The sequence below is a fragment of the Seriola dumerili genome, unplaced genomic scaffold (assembly GCF_002260705.1).
Source record: "Seriola dumerili isolate Sdu_G_001 unplaced genomic scaffold, Sdu_1.0 BDQW01000349.1, whole genome shotgun sequence".
NCBI lineage: Eukaryota > Metazoa > Chordata > Actinopteri > Carangiformes > Carangidae > Seriola > Seriola dumerili.
In genome coordinates, this window is record NW_019174604.1 from 1,204,781 (window position 1) to 1,224,248 (window position 19,468).

The 19,468-nt window shown below is 37.7% G+C and overlaps 2 protein-coding genes across 3 annotated transcripts in view; both read left to right on the forward strand.

Annotated features, from left to right (window-relative positions):
* Positions 1-1,453, forward strand: part of LOC111232914 (striatin-like) — a 51,606-nt gene extending 50,153 nt beyond the window's left edge. Inside the window, 2 exon segments of the mRNA XM_022760611.1 lie at positions 112-198; positions 432-1,453. Coding sequence (XP_022616332.1) covers positions 112-198; positions 432-601 — 257 coding nt within the window. The 3' untranslated portion in view covers positions 602-1,453.
* Positions 1,454-6,801: 5,348 nt separating this feature from the next.
* Positions 6,802-11,035, forward strand: LOC111232913 (BTB/POZ domain-containing protein 3). Of its 2 annotated transcripts, XM_022760609.1 has the most exons (5): positions 6,802-6,909; positions 7,281-7,504; positions 8,473-8,563; positions 9,307-9,425; positions 9,526-11,035. In XM_022760609.1, the coding sequence occupies exons 2-5, from the start codon at positions 7,338-7,340 to the stop codon at positions 10,556-10,558; spliced, it is 1,410 nt and encodes a 469-aa protein (XP_022616330.1). In that variant the 5' UTR covers positions 6,802-6,909; positions 7,281-7,337; the 3' UTR covers positions 10,559-11,035. The 2 variants fall into 2 exon arrangements, with proteins under 2 accessions (XP_022616330.1, XP_022616331.1); XM_022760610.1 differs by lacking the exons at positions 6,802-6,909; positions 7,281-7,504 and adding an exon at positions 8,311-8,351.
* The last annotated feature ends 8,433 nt before the right edge of the window (positions 11,036-19,468 follow it).

The following is a 19,468-nucleotide window of genomic DNA, read 5'->3' on the forward strand; positions in this document are numbered from 1 at the left end:
TCACACACCAGTTCCTCAGAGAACCACACTCCAGTTCCTCATGATGTTGTTAAAGCCGTGTTCAAGCAGTTCTTGTCTCAGTTGTCTGACTGTATCTGTCTGACTGTGAAGGGAAACTGATCCACTCCATGGTGGCTCACCTGGACTCTGTCACCTGTCTGGCTGTGGATCCAAACGGACTGTACCTCATGTCTGGAAGTGAGTGTTCCTCAGTTATTAACATGATGTTTGATGTTTGACACAGTTTCTAATGTTTCTGTATCAACAGGAAACAAACAGACGATTGTGTTTCTGTTGTTTCTGTTGGTGATGGTTAATTAATGAAAGTCATTAATCCTCATGTCTCCTTCTCTCTCTCCTTGTTTCCTTCGCTCTCCTTGTTTCCTTCTCTCTCCTTGTTTCCTTCTCTCTCTCCTTGCCCCCCCCCCCAGGTCACGACTGCTCCATCCGTCTGTGGAACATGGAGAGTAAGACGTGTATCCAGGAGTTCACCGCCCACAGGAAGAAGTTTGAGGAGTCGATCCACGACGTGGCGTTCCACCCTACCAAGTGCTACATTGGCAGCGCCGGGGCTGATGCGCTCGCCAAGGTCTTCGTATGACCTGAGCCTGACGGACGAGTGGAGAGGAGGAGGAGGAGGGTGGAGTTTGGAGGAGGGTGTGTCCACAGACTGCTCCTGTTAAGATTCGTCACGTATTGGTCCCCGCCCGCCTCCTGGACTCAGGCTGGCCTGGGTCCTGAAACAAACCAACCTCTGGATGAGACGATGAATGAAAACAGAAAGCCTCGGTACATTTTACAAACGCTGGAATCTTTTCTTTCTCTTTTCTCCGTCACAGGTGAAGATACAAGCTCCACCTCTGTCTCCGTCACTAACCCCAGACACTCGCTCTGAGGTGTTCGTCATGATAACGTGCCTTTTTTCTTCAGAACACAGATTCTTTGAGGTGTTTAGAGGACGTGGGAGGAGCTAAGGGGATGTGAGAGGAGCTAAAATGCAGTGGGAGGAGCTGAGAGGACGGTGGACTGACGGACCTGCTGCTGGATTTCTGCTTTAAATGAATCTGGTTGAGTTTTACTTTTGAAGTTGTGCCTGGAGACGACGACTTCTGTTTCACCCTGTAAAAGCCCCCACAGGAGGTGAGAGGTCAAAGGTCATGACCCTGAGTGGACAGTCGAAACATGAGGGCAGCGGCAGGTCAGATCACAAACACCTGAGGAGTTTCATTTCAAAATAAGAGCCTTCTGAAGGCAGTGACTCCTGCTGGTCTGAAACCAGCTGTAGAACCTGTAGTCAGAGCAACCACAATACAAACACACTGTTGTCATGGCGACATGTCCGAGCAGCACTGTGCAAACATTTGAGTCACTTTAGATGTTCACTCTTCATCATCATCATCATTATCATCATCACCTGGTCCTCACAGTCACTTGGTCCCCACAGAGACCTGGTCCCCACAGAGACATGGTCCCCACAGAGACCTGGTCCCCACAGTCTCCTGGTCCCCACAGAGACCTGGTCCCCACAGAGACCTGGTCCCCACAGAGACATGGTCCCCACAGAGACCTGGTCCCCACAGTCACCTGGTCCCCACAGAGACCTGGTCCCCACAGAGACCTGGTAGTATCATGGAGTCAGTCTGGACCACATGAAGAGACAGAGACAGGTTCTCTGGTTCAGTGGTTCCCAAAGTTTCCAGCCCATGTCCCACTTTCATGACGCCAACCCAGGAACAATGTGGAGGCTTTCTCTCTCTCCTTGTTTCCTTCTCTCTCTCTCTCTCTCTCTCTCTCCTTGTTTCCTTCTCTCTCTCCCTATCCTACTATTAGACAAATGATTTGTCGGCCCACTTGCAGTAGCTCTGCAACCCCCCACTGGGCCCCGGCCCTCAGGTTGGAAACCACTGCTCTGGTGCTTTAAACCTTTGTACAGTGCCGTCTCACATGTGACTGCAGCGACGTGAAAGAGCAGGATGATATGAAAACTGATGGTTAAACACACACACACACACACTGTCGTCATGTTTTTGGCTCGTTATCGCCCCCTGCTGTCAGTCGGTCATAAACCTGCTGCTCCTCCGTTCTGCTAACGGTTATTATCTAATGACTTTGGACCCAACAGAACTCTGTAGGGATCCTGATCAGGTTCCTGGCCCCCAATCTCAATCCAGGTCTGACATATGTGGTCTGATCCAGTACTTACATTCACACTGAAGCGACAGCCTGAAGGTGAGATCATTCCTCCTGAAACACACACAGCAGCCGAGGATTCAGGCGATGATTAAATATATATTTAAAATAAAACCTTGTTTCTCTCGAGCTGCTTCATCCAAACTCTGAAGCTCCTGGTTAAAACCGTCTGTTTCAGGATCTCAGTTCTTGAGCTGAGCTGTGCAGGAAGTGACGACTTTACCAGCGTAGAAGAAGAGAAACCTGTGCCAGGTGAGGTTCAGGTCCCTTAATACACAGACACAGGTGTTAGGAAGTAGAAGAAGAACCCGACAGAGGGGTTGATGCCTGTGGGATCGTTTTGAAATGAAACCCGTCAGTGTGTTTGGAGACTGTGACACACTGAGCCGAGCCTCCACCTGGACACACAGGTGGAGCGTCTGTCCACAGTCACATGTCTCCTGAAAACAGCTGAAATCAACCTGAAATATTCCAGGGTTGAACTTTTGGGCTGTTTCAGTTTTTTTGTGAAACATTCTGGTTTGAGTTTCTTCAGATTCACTTGTTCTATTTGTTGTGACGAGGCGCGATTTAAAAACTTGCTGCTTTTTTTTCTTGTGTATTTATTGTTATAAAATTCTGACAAACTGCAGCAGGAAAAAAAAAAAAGCTGCAGTGAAGCTTTTCTCATTTATTTCTTCTGCTTTAATCACGTCACGTATTTATTACGATGTTAAAACGCCAAATTAAAGACGAACGGTTCAACTGAGACGAGCAGATGCTTCCTGCTAAACCTGACAGGTGTTGTTGCTAATGCTAATTAGCTCATTTTGTTTTAAAATAACAATAATAACTAAACTCTAAGACTTTAAGTGACACGTTAGTTCAAACTGCTCACAAGCTGTCCTCCAGATTTGTACATGCTTTATACGCTGACTGCCTGAAAATATTGTATTTTGTGTAATTATCATTAATATAATTATTATTATTATTTGGAGCAATGACTAGTTTTTTAAACGACTCTTTGTGTTTGGTGACAGACTTGTAAGATACAGGTAGATATTTTTTTTTAAAGACGTTTTTTTTCCGTTTAACTTGAAAAGTGATTTTTTTTCTCCTGGGGTTTCTGCTGGTGTTAGTAGACGTACGATACGTGACTCCGCCTCTCAGAGCGGCAACACTTTGATTTCTGCTTTTTACCAAATGATCATCTCCAAAAATGCAGCTATTCTCCTGGCACAGTGCAAACAAGTCTGCTTTTCTTTTAGCCTCAGTTTTATACAACGGAGGATTAGGGCCACACTGAAAGAAACGGAAATAACGAGAATGAAGTCGCAATATTTGAAGAAAAAAAGTCATTATGAGAATATATATATATATTATAAAAAGACTTAATTCTTGTAACATTACGACTTTATTCTCGGAACATTACGACTTTGTTCTTGAAATTTCAGATTTCTTTTTGTTTCCTCAGTGCGGCACTAATACTCCGTCATAGTTTAATCTGTGTAAAAGGCTCAACAGAAACGGGATTTGTAGTTTTTAGGTATTCGAGTAGATCTATTTATTAATGTGGTGTAAAGGGAAATTTAAATCGTTGCTGAGCCGAAAGATCAAACATGATTTGTGTGATGAGTAAACACACGGAGTTGGTGGCTGCGGTTTAAATTCAGCTTTCCTATAAAATACTGTAAGAAATGAATGGAGTCTGTTTGTTTGTTCTGACACTTAAAATGAAGTATTCACTTTGATTTCCAACAGCAAACAGCTGGACACCACTGGCTCAGTCATGTGATGTCTGCATCCACACTGAAACGTCTGAATAACAGTAAACAGCTAAACGTCGGCTTTAGTCACTAATAACAGCAACACGACCGATCATCAGCAGCAGGATCAAACGTTCCTACAGGTTTAAACTGAAGTCTAAAATGTCTCTTTAACACTAACAGGCCAAAGTTTTCAGACGTGTCCAGTCAGATTTTAAACAGCTTCCCTGTGCGTGGGTGATGCTGGAGCCGCCTCCTCCCTGTAGAAAACTGGATCAGTCACTCAGCTTGTTTGACGTTCCTTCGCCTCCTCTGCAATTACCCATAACACACTGCTCTGAGCACATTCACTGTAACATTTTCATGCGTCTTTGCAGAACCATTCATTCCAGAACGGAGACACAAGCATTTTCAGATTCAGCCAGTTTACTGTCTTTAACCTCCTTGTTCCTCCTGTAGAAAACAAGCGCTCCCTCCAGCTGCTACAGTCTGTGAAATTAACCTGAAGTGAAACAAACTCATATTCAACAAGCAAAAACAGCATGTGTACATTTACATGACACAAACAGATCAAATGTTTTTATACAGAAGAGGATTAGGGCCACTTGTCTTTTTTCTTTTATTTCAGGGTTCTAACTTTAATCTTCTTGACTTTAAACATCAACTTGTGTTTGCTAATTAGCGTTTATAGAAGGGCAGAAAATAAAGGTGGTGTTTGCTTTAAAACATCATTTGAATAAATTAAACTTCAAAACCAGACTCCATCAACATTTAGTTTAACGATCGCAGCAACAGATCAGTGGAATCATTTAATCCAACTCCTTCAACCTAAACGACCGTATAGATCGTATTTTTCAAGCCTCTGATTCGACCCATAGCAGAGTCTCCTCCTGAATCTGCGCCCGACCGACCGCGCCATGCGTACCGGACCTTGGTTGCCATTGTTACAATAATAAACACGCGGACTGTAAGGAGAACGGCTACGACCTTTGTCACCATGGTTACTATAATAATGGTCATGGCTTGTTTAGGTTTAGGAAAATATGGTGATTTGGGTTAAAGAAGTAGCGCACTTCCTCAACATTAAACGATCTTTGTTGTCATGGTTACAAAAATAACCGCCATAACACGCTCTCTGTCATATTCCTGTGTTTTGTTGACTTTGTCTCTCTTTATACTACATCACCGACACTTTTCCCTTTGCTTCTGTCATCATTACTACGACGACTAGAGGTCGCCTAGCAACAAAACCTAACTATGATGTCATAACAACCTGCTGCACAGACGACCTGTGGGCCTGTTTCTTCTTCACAGGAGGACAGTCTCATTTAATGTCATTTACCATTTTACACTTTGATTATAAACCAGTATACAGATGTTGGGCGTCACCTTCACCACATGAACAGTAACACTCGCCAGGAGTGACGTAGGCAGCTGAACCGTCAGTCAAACTATGTTCACATTTATATTTTGTCGTCTTCAGTGGCCAAAAGCAGAAGCTGAACCTTCAAACTGAAACCTGGAACAAAACCTGTAAATTATTATTGTCTTTTGACGTGTACAGTGAAATGTTAAAGAGAGATTATAAAAGCTAATCAGGCTGTACATAAAGTACACACAGTACATAAAGTACACACAGTACATGAAGTACACACAGGTGTTTTCCTTTTTTCATGTTCTTTTTATTTTGAAATGGGAGAGTGACAGATTTATCAGTAACAATAAAGGAATATGTTGTATATCATGATGGTCTGTGTTGTGTTTGTGTTTATTCAACTCAACACGTTCACGTACTGAACAGCAACACACACACACTCACAGTGTTTCTCACCATCAGGAACAATTTGGGGTTTTGCCCGAGGACACTGACATGTGGACAAGCCGGGGATCGAACCTCCAACCCTGTGACTGGAGGACGAACCCTCTACTTACTGTGAAAGACATTAAACATAACAGAGACAAAAAATAGAAAAAAAACTAAATAATAATTAAAAACATTAATTATATTTAATGAGAAAAAAATGAACCTGAGCTGAGGAGAAAATAAAGAAGAAAGAGGGAAGTACAGTAAAGTAAAGTTAAAGTTGTAAATGTTAAAGTTTCCGAGAGGAATACAGTTTCAATATTAGTCATTCAGTATTATCAGATATTACTATAATAATAATATTAATATAACATGATGTATTGTACTAAAACATTTACCTCACTGTTTCCCAGGACATTGTAGTGTAATATAAATATGCGTAAAATATTTATTAATGCTTTGGAACAACATGCACATTCAGTTTATTCAGAGTAAAGTTGAGTCTCACTCATGTTCTCCTTGTGTAAACAAGCATCCATTTGTGACAGTGGGCTTTTACCTTTGATTTCACTGTGAATATTAATCCACCTTAGATTAATTATCCTTTTGAATAGGGACATGTAACAGGACGTAATTATATCGATAAAATGAAGAGGATTTAAAGTTAAAAAAAACATTAATCAAAGTAACAAAAATCAGCTCCCACACTTTTTTTTTTACACCACCTTTTCTCTGCACCTGTCTGTCACAGGTGTGCAAAAAAAAGGTCAAAAATACAAAGTGAGATTTGAGACAAAGCGTCACAACACCCCACAAAAACCTAAATAATAAGAAATTAAAATGATAAATATAATTATTGAAGATAAAGATATATAATAATAAATTAGTATAAAACAAACTTTAATTATTCGAAAGAGTTTTCCATCACAAACAGGAAACCAAGAGCATGAAGTGGCAGCTCCTTCCAGCAGCATCACAGTGTGGTTTCCTCTGTGTCCTCCAGGGGGCGGTGCTCTTCCTCCGATGAGCTGAGCCTGCCGCTGTAAACCGTAGAAGAAGAAGATGACTAGCTACTGTAAACAAAGCTAATCCGCCAGTCTGTTGAACAACTAAAAAACTAGTGAATGTGGAAACAGGATATGATCCGAAATATCTCTGCGTCACACTCAAGTAAGTGGAGACTGTGTTATTTACAAAAAAGCCGAACGATGGCGGGAGAATAAACTCATACACCTTTAAACTTAGTTGGCTAACTAACTAGCATAAACATGCTAAAGTTAACAGTGAATTAACAACACCCCGGGGTTCGGGCATCGCCCGGTTAACTCTCTGTTGTGTGTGTGTTTAGCTCGGTGTTGACATGGTTCGGTGTCGGTAGGTTTCATCGAGGTGACGTGTAAAAACCTGCCGGTGAAAAGGACCCTGACGATGTTTGGCTAGCTGCGCTAACGTTAGCACAGCTACACCGTGAACCCTCGGGTTTCTAAACGAAGTCGCTCCTGTGTTCACTGTCACTGATCATGAACCACGTCTCTCCGCAGTCCTCTCCACCCTCCGCCGTTCAGCCATGAGCCGGCCCGCAGTCTGACTGGAAGATAATGGCTGCAGAGCTGTTCCCCACTAAGAAGCTGGTCCCCCCCGCCTCAGCGAGCAGCACCACCTCCATCCAGCAGTACCAGCAGCAGAACCTGACCAACAACAACACCGCCTCCGCCGCGCAGGGCTGCTGCAACTGGCAGGGCCTGTACCCCACCATCCGAGAGAGGTGAGTGTCTGAACACCTGCCCTCCAGGTGCTCATCCACACAGCTGATTGGACAGTGTGGAGGAGCGGAAGCACGGCTCTGTCTGGGCCTTAACACCAACCCAACATGGTGTGAATGTCTCAGTGTGTCTGAGTGTTGTTCATCTTCTAATGGCTCCTTCCAGCAGTATCATGCTCCATGTCACAAACTGGTCTCATCCACATGATGGTGGGTTCAGGGAACTTCAGCTCGTTCCCACTGACCTTCTGACCAGTAAACACCACACTGCTGCACAGGGTTGTTATTCTCCTTTGCTAGGTGTTATTAGATTCACTGAACCATTGTTAAGCCTTTAAACTCATGTTGTAGCAGCTACTGTCCATTGAAGAAAGCTGAAAGAGAGTGGGCTCTTGACTGCAACACGTTTGTACGGATCCATTGTCTAGTCCATATGAGTTTGACACTGTTTATTTGAAACAACAGGAACTGATCAGCCTTTGTGTTGTTAGAAAACAGTCACTACAAAACATCAGAGCCTCACTTCCTCTCTTTTGTCTATCCCGACACACACATGGACAGGTGAATAAAGTGAAACCACACCCATGTGTCGTCTGCTGGAAGTGATAATCAAAGTTTGTCTCTCGGTCTCATCACAGTAAAGGAAAACAGTCCAATCTTGTTTGTTTCAGACTTTTGGAACCAAAGAGGCTCCGGTTCATCATCAGATTGGTGAAAAAACAATATTAGACAGTCTAGAATCAGTTCTGTGGTTCTCTGGTCCTGGAGCCTCAGTCCTGATTCAGACCCTCAAACCCTGACAGTCGAAGAACCACAGATTTATTACTGCTGCGTCACACACATGCAGATGGTAAATCACCGTCAGTGTTGATTCAAAACAGCAGGTCACCTGAGGGAGGAGGAAGCTCCATATGAATCTTTTTGTTCTTTATATAAAACACTGACAGTTGGTGAATTCTGTGTCTTTGTAGAAATTCAGTCATGTTCAACAATGAGATGATGGCGGATGTTCACTTCGTGGTCGGGCCACCTGGAGGGACGCAGCGAGTCCCAGGACACAAGGTAAAACCCGTCAGACTGCAGGTCTGTTCAGGAGCAGCTGTGGATTTAAAGGTTTTATAATATCATGTATGATTTTAGAAGATAACAATTTAAATATGATTTAAAATGTTTCATTATCTCAGGACAAACTCGTCTTAAAGAAAAACTGTGACTCGTTGGTGGATCTGTTGTGACTCAGTGTTTCGTGGAGCTCGTACGGTCCTGGACCAGATCCAGGTCTCAGGAGTTCATGTCAACAGTCACGTGAACCTTGATTCAGACGTTTCACCTTCAAGATTCAAAATCTCAACACAAACTATAAAGTGTGACAAAGACTGACTGACTCTTATAGAGGGGATGTTGGGGTAGATGGGAATTAAAGCTTCTAGTCAGCGATCACCTTCAAACCGATCACCTGTGTAGTGAAGCTCCGCCTCCCGCCGACAGGCCGCCAAAACGAAACATGTCGGCCGCGTGGAACTTTTACAGAGTGTGAGACGTGATAGAACGTACGACATCTGCAAGTGACTCACAGGTGATACTTACAATCTGAAAATGAATGAAGTCTTTAATGAGCCTGAAGATTTACCAGCCACATAAAAACAAAACGATTTAACTTTCAACTTGGTTTTCCATGTAGTTCATATGTTGTGACGTGGTAACGGACTGGAGAGCAGAGCAGTGAAGCTGAGTCACATGACCAGAGCTCCCAGCTGTTTGTCTCTGTGTGATGTCAATGTGTCCTCTCTCTCCCTCTGCTGCAGTACGTCCTGGCCGTCGGCAGCTCCGTGTTCCACGCCATGTTCTACGGCGAACTGGCCGAGGATCAGGAGGAGATCCGGATCCCTGACGTGGAGCCTCCTTCCTTCCTGGCCATGTTGAAGTACGTCCACCTTTGGATTCTCTCAGTAGAAATATCAGGCTCAAAACAAGGGTTCATATTTATTTCTGGTGACGGCGGCGTCTGTTTTTGACCTCTGCAGGTACATCTACTGTGATGAGATCGACCTCTGCGCCGACACGGTGCTCGCCACCCTCTATGCTGCCAAAAAGTACATCGTGCCTCACCTGGCCCGGGCCTGCGTCAACTTCCTGGAGACCAGCCTTAGCGCCAAGAACGCCTGCGTGCTGCTGTCGCAGAGCTGCCTGTTCGAGGAGCCCGACCTGACGCAGCGCTGCTGGGAGGTGATCGACGCGCAGGCCGAGCTCGCGCTGCGCTCCGAGGGCTTCTGCGACATCGACACTCAGACGCTGGAGAGCATCCTGCGGCGGGAGACGCTCAACGCCAAAGAGATGGTGGTGTTCGAGGCGGCGCTGAACTGGGCCGAGGCCGAGTGCCAACGACAGGACCTGTCCCCGACCATCGAGAACAAGCGCCTGGTCCTGGGGAAGGCCATCTACTTGATCCGCATCCCCACCATGGCGTTAGAGGACTTCGCCAACGGAGCGGCGCAGTCCGGTGTGCTCACGCTCAACGAGACCAACGACATCTTCCTGTGGTACACCGCCGCCAACAAGCCTGAACTCCTGTTCTGCACCAAACCTCGTAAAGGCCTGGCGCCGCAGCGCTGCCACCGCTTCCAGTCCTGCGCCTACAGGAGCAACCAGTGGCGGTACCGAGGCCGCTGCGACAGCATCCAGTTCGCCGTGGACAAGCGCGTGTTCATCGCCGGCTTCGGCTTGTACGGCTCCAGCTGCGGCTCGGCCGAGTACAGCGCCAAGATCGAGCTGAAGCGTCAGGGCGTGCCGATGGCTCAGAGGATCATCAAGTACTTCTCGGACGGCTCCAGCAGCACCTTCCCCGTCTGGTTCGAGTACCCGGTGCAGATCGAGCCGGACACCTTCTACACCGCCAGCGTGGTGCTGGACGGCAACGAGCTGAGCTACTTCGGCCAGGAGGGCATGACAGAGGTGCAGTGTGGGAAAGTGACCTTCCAGTTCCAGTGCTCCTCGGACAGCACCAACGGCACCGGAGTGCAGGGGGGGCAGATCCCCGAGCTCATCTTCTACGCCTGAGCCCGGCGGAGGGCAGGACGCCACAGAGATTCCCGCTTCGCCGCCATGATGAGTTTTATTTTGAAAGTGTGAAGACGGGTTCTCAGGAAGCTGTTGAAGGAGGGAGGGGCTTCTGGGAGGACCGTCCCCAAGAGACAGAGACCAGTTCCTCACATTCCTCCACCGCCTCTGTTGTTGTTGTTTCTCCACATCAGCTGTTGTTGTTATTGAGCTGTGGTCGCCGTGGTTACCACTTTCTCTTGGTTGCAAAGAAAAATCTTGCAGAGAACAGCCTCATGGGTAAACCGAGGTTACAGAGGAGTCCACACACACACACACACACACACACGCGCACACACACAGACGCGCACACACACACACACACACACAGGTTGGTGTGTTTGAAGTCTGACACTATTCTGTTTTTATCGTTGTCAACAGATGTACAGATTCAAACCTACGGAAGAGAAAGAATGTTTTCTAGAATTCTGAGATTAGTCAGAGTGGGGGGGGGGGGGGGGGTGTTCATGGTGATGAGGGAACGTGTGAGACTCTGATGTCTCTAATGGAGTCACAGACATCAGAGCTGGTTTTAACATAGTAAGAAAATACAGTAAACCACAACTTTAACATTAAACCTGATGAAAGCCATGCAGTCCTCTGTGAACGCCAGCTGCTGATTGGTCGATCAGTTACTTTGTTTCTTTCTTCACATAACATCATATAGATTTATAATCTGTTATATATCAATATTTAGTTTATAAAACATCAGAACACAGTGAAAAGTATTCATCACTGTTACTTGTTGTGTCTTAACGACAGTTCAACACCAACGATATTCAGTCAATTCAGTTCATGATAATTAATGAAGAAAAGAAGCAGAGAGAAGAACTGAACCCATTGATCAGTTATTGAAATAGTTGCCTTGATTGATCCATTACTGGACTGTAATTTGATTCATCTTGACCTGTAAAGCTCCATGTTTCTTCTTCTGTGTTTTATTTGAAGTGTTGATCCATCAGAAGATATAAAAACCATCTCAGTGTAGTTTTACATCTCCTCTCTCAGGCTTCTCTCTGCAGCTCTAGTAACAACAGGTCAGTGAGCCAATCAGAAGAGAGGAGGCTCTGAGCCTCTCTTCTGATTGGCTGACTGTTTTCTGAGTGATCCAATAAAAATATAGCAGATTTCAGGTAAAAACACTCAGAGAAACCAAATCCTGCAAGGTTTGGATGGTGGGTCCAGGTGGGCGGGGCTTGGTGACTGCTTTGTTGTGACATCACAAAGTTCCAGAAGTCCTGACGGCTGGTTTTAAGGCTCAGTTTCTGAATACAGGCTGTGTGCATTTCTCTGTGGACTGAGGCTTTGATACTTTCACAGTATTAATATAGAAGCTAGAGCTGATCTATAATCACACTACACATGGACACAGACCTTTACACTGGAGGAGCTTTAATGGATGAGTCGTGTCAGCAGGTGTAACACTTTAGTCTGTGGTGAAACCTTTTAGGTGTTTTTATAACACTCAGTTAAATGTGGATTTTAAACAGTAACATGTTCAGACAAAGATAATGAGTAAAACACAAAACAAACACTGCCATCAGTTCCTCCTCAGTGTGAACAGGTTTTCAGTTTCCCGCCTTAAAGATCATGTATTTAGTAAACTGCGTCTCACCCAGCTGATTCCTCCTCCTCCGCTGTTACTGAAGGGTTTTAAAAACAGTGAGGATCTGAAATAAAGTCTGGCTTTTCTGTCTCTCACCTGTGCAGGTGTTTTTGGTATTTAAAGCAGAATGAATAATGAGTTTTGTGTTTGTAACCAGAGAGCTCGTCACAGTTTTCTACACTCAGCTTCCCTTGGTGCTCCGTCCTGTGTCTGAGTTTCTGCTGTGACGTAAAATGCTCATTTAAAAGGCCATTTTACCCACAATTCACCTGAACTTCTACCTGTTGAGCATCACAGCAGATTATCAGAAATGATTCTCACACTTACTCTCCCAGTCTGTTTTTTGTGTTTTATTTAAACAAACACTGACCCTCAAAGATCACTACAGATGCTTTTACTTTGAAAACTTTTGATTCATTGATTTGCTCTTTTTCCTTTAACGTTGCCGTTGTGTAAATATGTTTCTGTGACTGTGTCCTAAAGCACTTCATCTAGTCTCTTATGGAGGACAAACTCTTTTATATCTGATTCTATATTGAGAAAAATATTTTTGGATGTTTTTGTTTCCTGTTGTCTGATTCCAACCAGAATGTGCAGTGAGTCTGTGGCCTTATGAATGTGTTTGGAAATAAAAGCTTCAACTGATCTGTGAGTGTGTGTATTCTGAAGTTATTGACACCTTACTATACTATGACGTTTTGTTTTTTACTTTTTATGCCGTACTATACTATGATTTTATGACTTTTTAATGGCTTAACTATACTACACTGTAAAAAAAGAAATTGTAAAAAAAACGGAATGAGCAGCAGCAGCTGCCAAACAAAAACCGTAAAATTAAAGTGAAATATCCTAATTCAAATGAAGTGTAAAAACAATAAATTTACGGAAAGTTTCATTAATATTTACAGAGAAAAACTGTTATTTTACAGATTTCTACTCATTCATTATGATCAAACTCCTTCAATAAAGTGACGCCACTAAAGTTTCTGCAGAGAAACTTTTTCCTAATAATAAAATTAAGTGTCAATCAATGAAATATTAACACAAGCTTAATATTGTAAAGTAAACCTTTTGTTTTGGAAGACAAAGTAAAAAATACTGTGTAAAACAGATTAAAATCATCTCAAACTTCAACTTGCAGTATTTGTGTCAACATTGAATCTTTAAGTTTGTAAAGTAATGTTAAAACCTGTAGAAGCACAATCTAAATACAATATTTACTGATTTAGATTCAGATCAATTTTCTTACATTTCTCATAAAATATAATAAACTGAAGAAATGCAAATTAAATTGTTAAGTCTCTGTATGTAGTCTTTCAACTAAAGTGGGGTTGGAAACTTAATAACAAATAACATACGCACCACTATTGACTTTATAACACTTTTATTTAAGATAGTCAGATGTAAATTTACAATATCAACCAATTATTCACAAATAGTTCTTCAGAGCCCCGGGATGATCTGAAGAACTAAAACTGGCATTTCTCCATTGGTCTATCTTGCCTGTTAAGGTTCCTATAATGAGGAGGTGATGATGTCACCTCTGAAAGAGGGGGGGCTGTGGAGCTGAAGGGGGGTGGTCTGTTGTTTTTTAGCTTGTATCTTCCAATTCAGTTTTATCTTGTTTTCCACAGTATTCTCCATGTAGTTTTTTTATGCCTTATTATACTATTACGATTTTTTCACTTTTTATGCCTTACTATACTACGACGTTTTTAAAAAAAAATTTTTGGATTATTATAATGTAACGTTTTTATTTTTTATTTTTTAGGCCTTACTATACTATGACGTTTTTTTCACTTTTTATGCCTTACTATACTATGACATTTTTTTTTCACTTTTTATGCCTTACTATACTATGACGTATTTTAATTTTTTTTTGCCTTATTATACTGTGAGATTTTTATTTTTTATTTTTTATGCCTTACTGTACTGCGACATTTTTATGATGTTTATGCCTTACTATACTATGTCATTTTTATGACTTTTCATGCCTTGCTAAAATATGACGTTTTTTTCAATTTTTCATGCCTTACTATACTATGATGTTTTTATAAATTTTTATGCCTTACTATACTATGATGTTTTTATGACTTTTTATGCCTTACTATTCTGTGACATTTTATGCCTTACTATACTATGACGTTTTCACTTTTTACTGCCTTACTGTACTATGACGTTTTTTTCACTTTTTATGCCTTACTATACTACGACGTTTTTAAAAAAAATTTTTTGGATTATTATAATGTAACGTTTTAATTTTTATTTTTTAGGCCTTACTATACTATGACGTTTTTTTCACTTTTTATGCCGTACTATACTATGACGTATTTTAATTTTTTTTTGCCTTATTATACTATGAGATTTTTATTTTTTATTTTTTATGCCTTACTATACTGCGACATTTTTATGATGTTTATGCCTTACTATACTATGACGTTTTTATGACTTTTTATGCCTTACTATACCATGATGTTTTTATGACTTTTCATGCCTTGCTAAAATATGACGTTTTTTTTCACTTTTTATGCCGTACTATACTATGACGTATTTTAATTTTTTTTTGCCTTATTATACTATGAGATTTTTATTTTTTATTTTTTATGCCTTACTATACTGCGACATTTTTATGATGTTTATGCCTTACTATACTATGTCATTTTTATGACTTTTTATGCCTTGCTAAAATATGACGTTTTTTTCAATTTTTTATGCCTTACTATACTATGACGTTTTTATGACTTTTTATGCCTTACTATACCATGATGTTTTTATGACTTTTCATGCCTTGCTAAAATATGACGTTTTTTTTCACTTTTTTTGCCTTACTATGCTGTGACATTATTATGACTTTTATGCCTTACTATACTATGATGTTTTTATGACTTTTCATGCCTTACTATACTATGATGTTTTTATAAATTTTTATGCCTTACTATACTATGATGTTTTTATGACTTTTTATGCCTTACTATTCTGTGACTTTTTATGCCTTACTATACTATGACGTTTTTATGACTTTTTATGCCTTACTATTCTGTGACTTTTTATGCCTTACTATACTATGTCATTTTTATGACTTTTGATGCATTACTATTCTGTGACATTTTTTTCACTTTTTTATGCCTTACTATACTATCATGTTTTTATAAATTTTTATGCCTTACTATACGATGACTTTTTTTTCACTTTTTATGCCGTACTATACTATAACGTTTTTAAAATTTTTTTTTGCCTTATTATAACATGATATTTTTATTTTTTATTTTTTATGCCTTAATATACTATGAAGTTTTTTTCACTTTTTATGCCGTACTATACTATAACGTTTTTAAAATTTTTTTTTGCCTTATTATAACATGATATTTTTATTTTTTATTTTTTATGCCTTAATATACTATGAAGTTTTTTTCACTTTTTATGCCGTACTATACTATAACGTTTTTAAAATTTTTTTTTGCCTTATTATAACATGATATTTTTATTTTTTATTTTTTATGCCTTAATATACTATGAAGTTTTTTTCACTTTTTATGCCGTACTATACTATAACGTTTTTAAAATTTTTTTTTGCCTTATTATAACATGATATTTTTATTTTTTATTTTTTATGCCTTAATATACTATGAAGTTTTTTTCACTTTTTATGCCGTACTATACTATAACGTTTTTAAAATTTTTTTTTGCCTTATTATAACATGATATTTTTATTTTTTATTTTTTATGCCTTAATATACTATGAAGTTTTTTTCACTTTTTATGCCGTACTATACTATAACGTTTTTAAAATTTTTTTTTGCCTTATTATAACATGATATTTTTATTTTTTATTTTTTATGCCTTAATATACTATGAAGTTTTTTTCACTTTTTATGCCGTACTATACTATAACGTTTTTAAAATTTTTTTTTGCCTTATTATAACATGATATTTTTATTTTTTATTTTTTATGCCTTAATATACTATGAAGTTTTTTTCACTTTTTATGCCGTACTATACTATAACGTTTTTAAAATTTTTTTTTGCCTTATTATAACATGATATTTTTATTTTTTATTTTTTATGCCTTAATATACTATGAAGTTTTTTTCACTTTTTATGCCGTACTATACTATAACGTTTTTAAAATTTTTTTTTGCCTTATTATAACATGATATTTTTATTTTTTATTTTTTATGCCTTAATATACTATGAAGTTTTTTTCACTTTTTATGCCGTACTATACTATAACGTTTTTAAAATTTTTTTTTGCCTTATTATAACATGATATTTTTATTTTTTATTTTTTATGCCTTAATATACTATGAAGTTTTTTTCACTTTTTATGCCGTACTATACTATAACGTTTTTAAAATTTTTTTTTGCCTTATTATAACATGATATTTTTATTTTTTATTTTTTATGCCTTAATATACTATGAAGTTTTTTTCACTTTTTATGCCGTACTATACTATAACGTTTTTAAAATTTTTTTTTGCCTTATTATAACATGATATTTTTATTTTTTATTTTTTATGCCTTAATATACTATGAAGTTTTTTTCACTTTTTATGCCGTACTATACTATAACGTTTTTAAAATTTTTTTTTGCCTTATTATAACATGATATTTTTATTTTTTATTTTTTATGCCTTAATATACTATGAAGTTTTTTTCACTTTTTATGCCGTACTATACTATAACGTTTTTAAAATTTTTTTTTGCCTTATTATAACATGATATTTTTATTTTTTATTTTTTATGCCTTAATATACTATGAAGTTTTTTTCACTTTTTATGCCGTACTATACTATAACGTTTTTAAAATTTTTTTTTGCCTTATTATAACATGATATTTTTATTTTTTATTTTTTATGCCTTAATATACTATGAAGTTTTTTTCACTTTTTATGCCGTACTATACTATAACGTTTTTAAAATTTTTTTTTGCCTTATTATAACATGATATTTTTATTTTTTATTTTTTATGCCTTAATATACTATGAAGTTTTTTTCACTTTTTATGCCGTACTATACTATAACGTTTTTAAAATTTTTTTTTGCCTTATTATAACATGATATTTTTATTTTTTATTTTTTATGCCTTAATATACTATGAAGTTTTTTTCACTTTTTATGCCGTACTATACTATAACGTTTTTAAAATTTTTTTTTGCCTTATTATAACATGATATTTTTATTTTTTATTTTTTATGCCTTAATATACTATGAAGTTTTTTTCACTTTTTATGCCGTACTATACTATAACGTTTTTAAAATTTTTTTTTGCCTTATTATAACATGATATTTTTATTTTTTATTTTTTATGCCTTAATATACTATGAAGTTTTTTTCACTTTTTATGCCGTACTATACTATAACGTTTTTAAAATTTTTTTTTGCCTTATTATAACATGATATTTTTATTTTTTATTTTTTATGCCTTAATATACTATGAAGTTTTTTTCACTTTTTATGCCGTACTATACTATAACGTTTTTAAAATTTTTTTTTGCCTTATTATAACATGATATTTTTATTTTTTATTTTTTATGCCTTAATATACTATGAAGTTTTTTTCACTTTTTATGCCTTACTATGCTATGTCATTTTTATGACTTTTTATGCCTTACTATACTATGATGTTTTTTTTACTTTTTATGCCGTACTATACTATAACGTTTTTAAAAATTTTTTTTGCCTTATTATAACATGATATTTTTATTTTTTATTTTTTATGCCTTAATATACTATGAAGTTTTTTTCACTTTTTATGCCTTAGTATACTATGACGTTTTTATAACTTTTTATGCCTTGCTAAAATATGACGTTTTTTTCACTTTTTATGCCTCACTATTCTGTGACGTTTTTTACACTTTTTAAGCCTTACTGTACTATGACGTTTTTTTCACTTTTCATGCCTTACTGTACTATGACGTTTTTATGACTTTTTATGCCTTACTATACTATGACGTTTTTTAAGTTTTTTTTTTGACTTATTATAATATGACGTTTTTATGACTTTTTATGCCTTACTATACTATGATGTTTTTATGACTTTTTATGCCTTGCTAAAATATGACTTTTTATGCCTTACTATACTATGATGTTTTTATGACTTTTCATGCCTTACTATACTATGACGTTTTTATGACTTTTTATGCCGTACTATACTATGAAGTTTTTATGACTTTTTATGCCTTACTGTAATATGAAGTTTTTTTCACTTTTTATGCCTTACTATACTATGACTTTTTATGACTTTTCATGCGTTACTATACAATGTCGTTTTTATGACTTTTTATGCCTTTCTAAAATATGACTCTTTATGCCTTACTATACTATGACGTTTTTATGCCTTTTTATGCCTTACTATACTATGACTTTTCATGCCTTACTATACAATGTCGTTTATATGCCATTTTATGCTTTTCTAAAATATGACTTTTTATGCCTTTCTAAAATATGACTTTTAATGCCTTACTATACTATGACGTTTTTATGACATTTTATGCTTTTCTAAAATATGACTTTTTATGCGTTTCTAAAATATGACTTTTTATGCCTTACTATTCTATGACTTTTTAGGCCCTACTATACTATGACGTTTTTATGACTTTTTATGCCTTACTATACTATGACTTTTCATGACTTACTATACTATGTCGTTTTTATGACTTTTTATGCCTTACTATTCTATGACTTTTTAGGCACTACTATACTATGACGTTTTTATTACTTTTTATGCCTTTCTATTCTGTGACTTTTTCTGCCTTACTATACTATGACGTTTTTATAACTTTTTATGCCTTATTATACTATGTCGTTTTTATGACTTTTTATTCCTTGCTAAAATATGACTTTTTATGCCTTACTATACTATGAAGTTTTTATGACTTTTTATGCCTTACTAAAATATGACGTTTTTTTCACTTTTTATGCCTTACTATACTATGACGTTTTTATGACCTTTTATGCCTTACTATACTATGTCGTTTTTATGACTTTTTATGCCTTTCTAAAATATGACTCTTTATGCCTTACTATACTATGACGTTTTTATGCCTTTTTATGCCTTACTATACTATGACTTTTCATGCCTTACTATACAATGTCGTTTATATGCCATTTTATGCTTTTCTAAAATATGACTTTTTATGCCTTTCTAAAATATGACTTTTAATGCCTTACTATACTATGACGTTTTTATGACATTTTATGCTTTTCTAAAATATGACTTTTTATGCGTTTCTAAAATATGACTTTTTATGCCTTACTATTCTATG

Excerpts from the sequence above, each read along its gene's own strand:
- LOC111232913 (XM_022760609.1), top strand. The coding sequence starts at position 7,338 with ATGGCTGCAGAGCTGTTCCCCACTAAGAAGCTGGTCCCCCCCGCCTCA. Across the intron at positions 7,505-8,472 it reads TACCCCACCATCCGAGAGAG|AAATTCAGTCATGTTCAACA; the intron begins GTGAGTGTCTGA and ends GTGTCTTTGTAG. Across the intron at positions 9,426-9,525 it reads TCCTTCCTGGCCATGTTGAA|GTACATCTACTGTGATGAGA; the intron begins GTACGTCCACCT and ends TGACCTCTGCAG.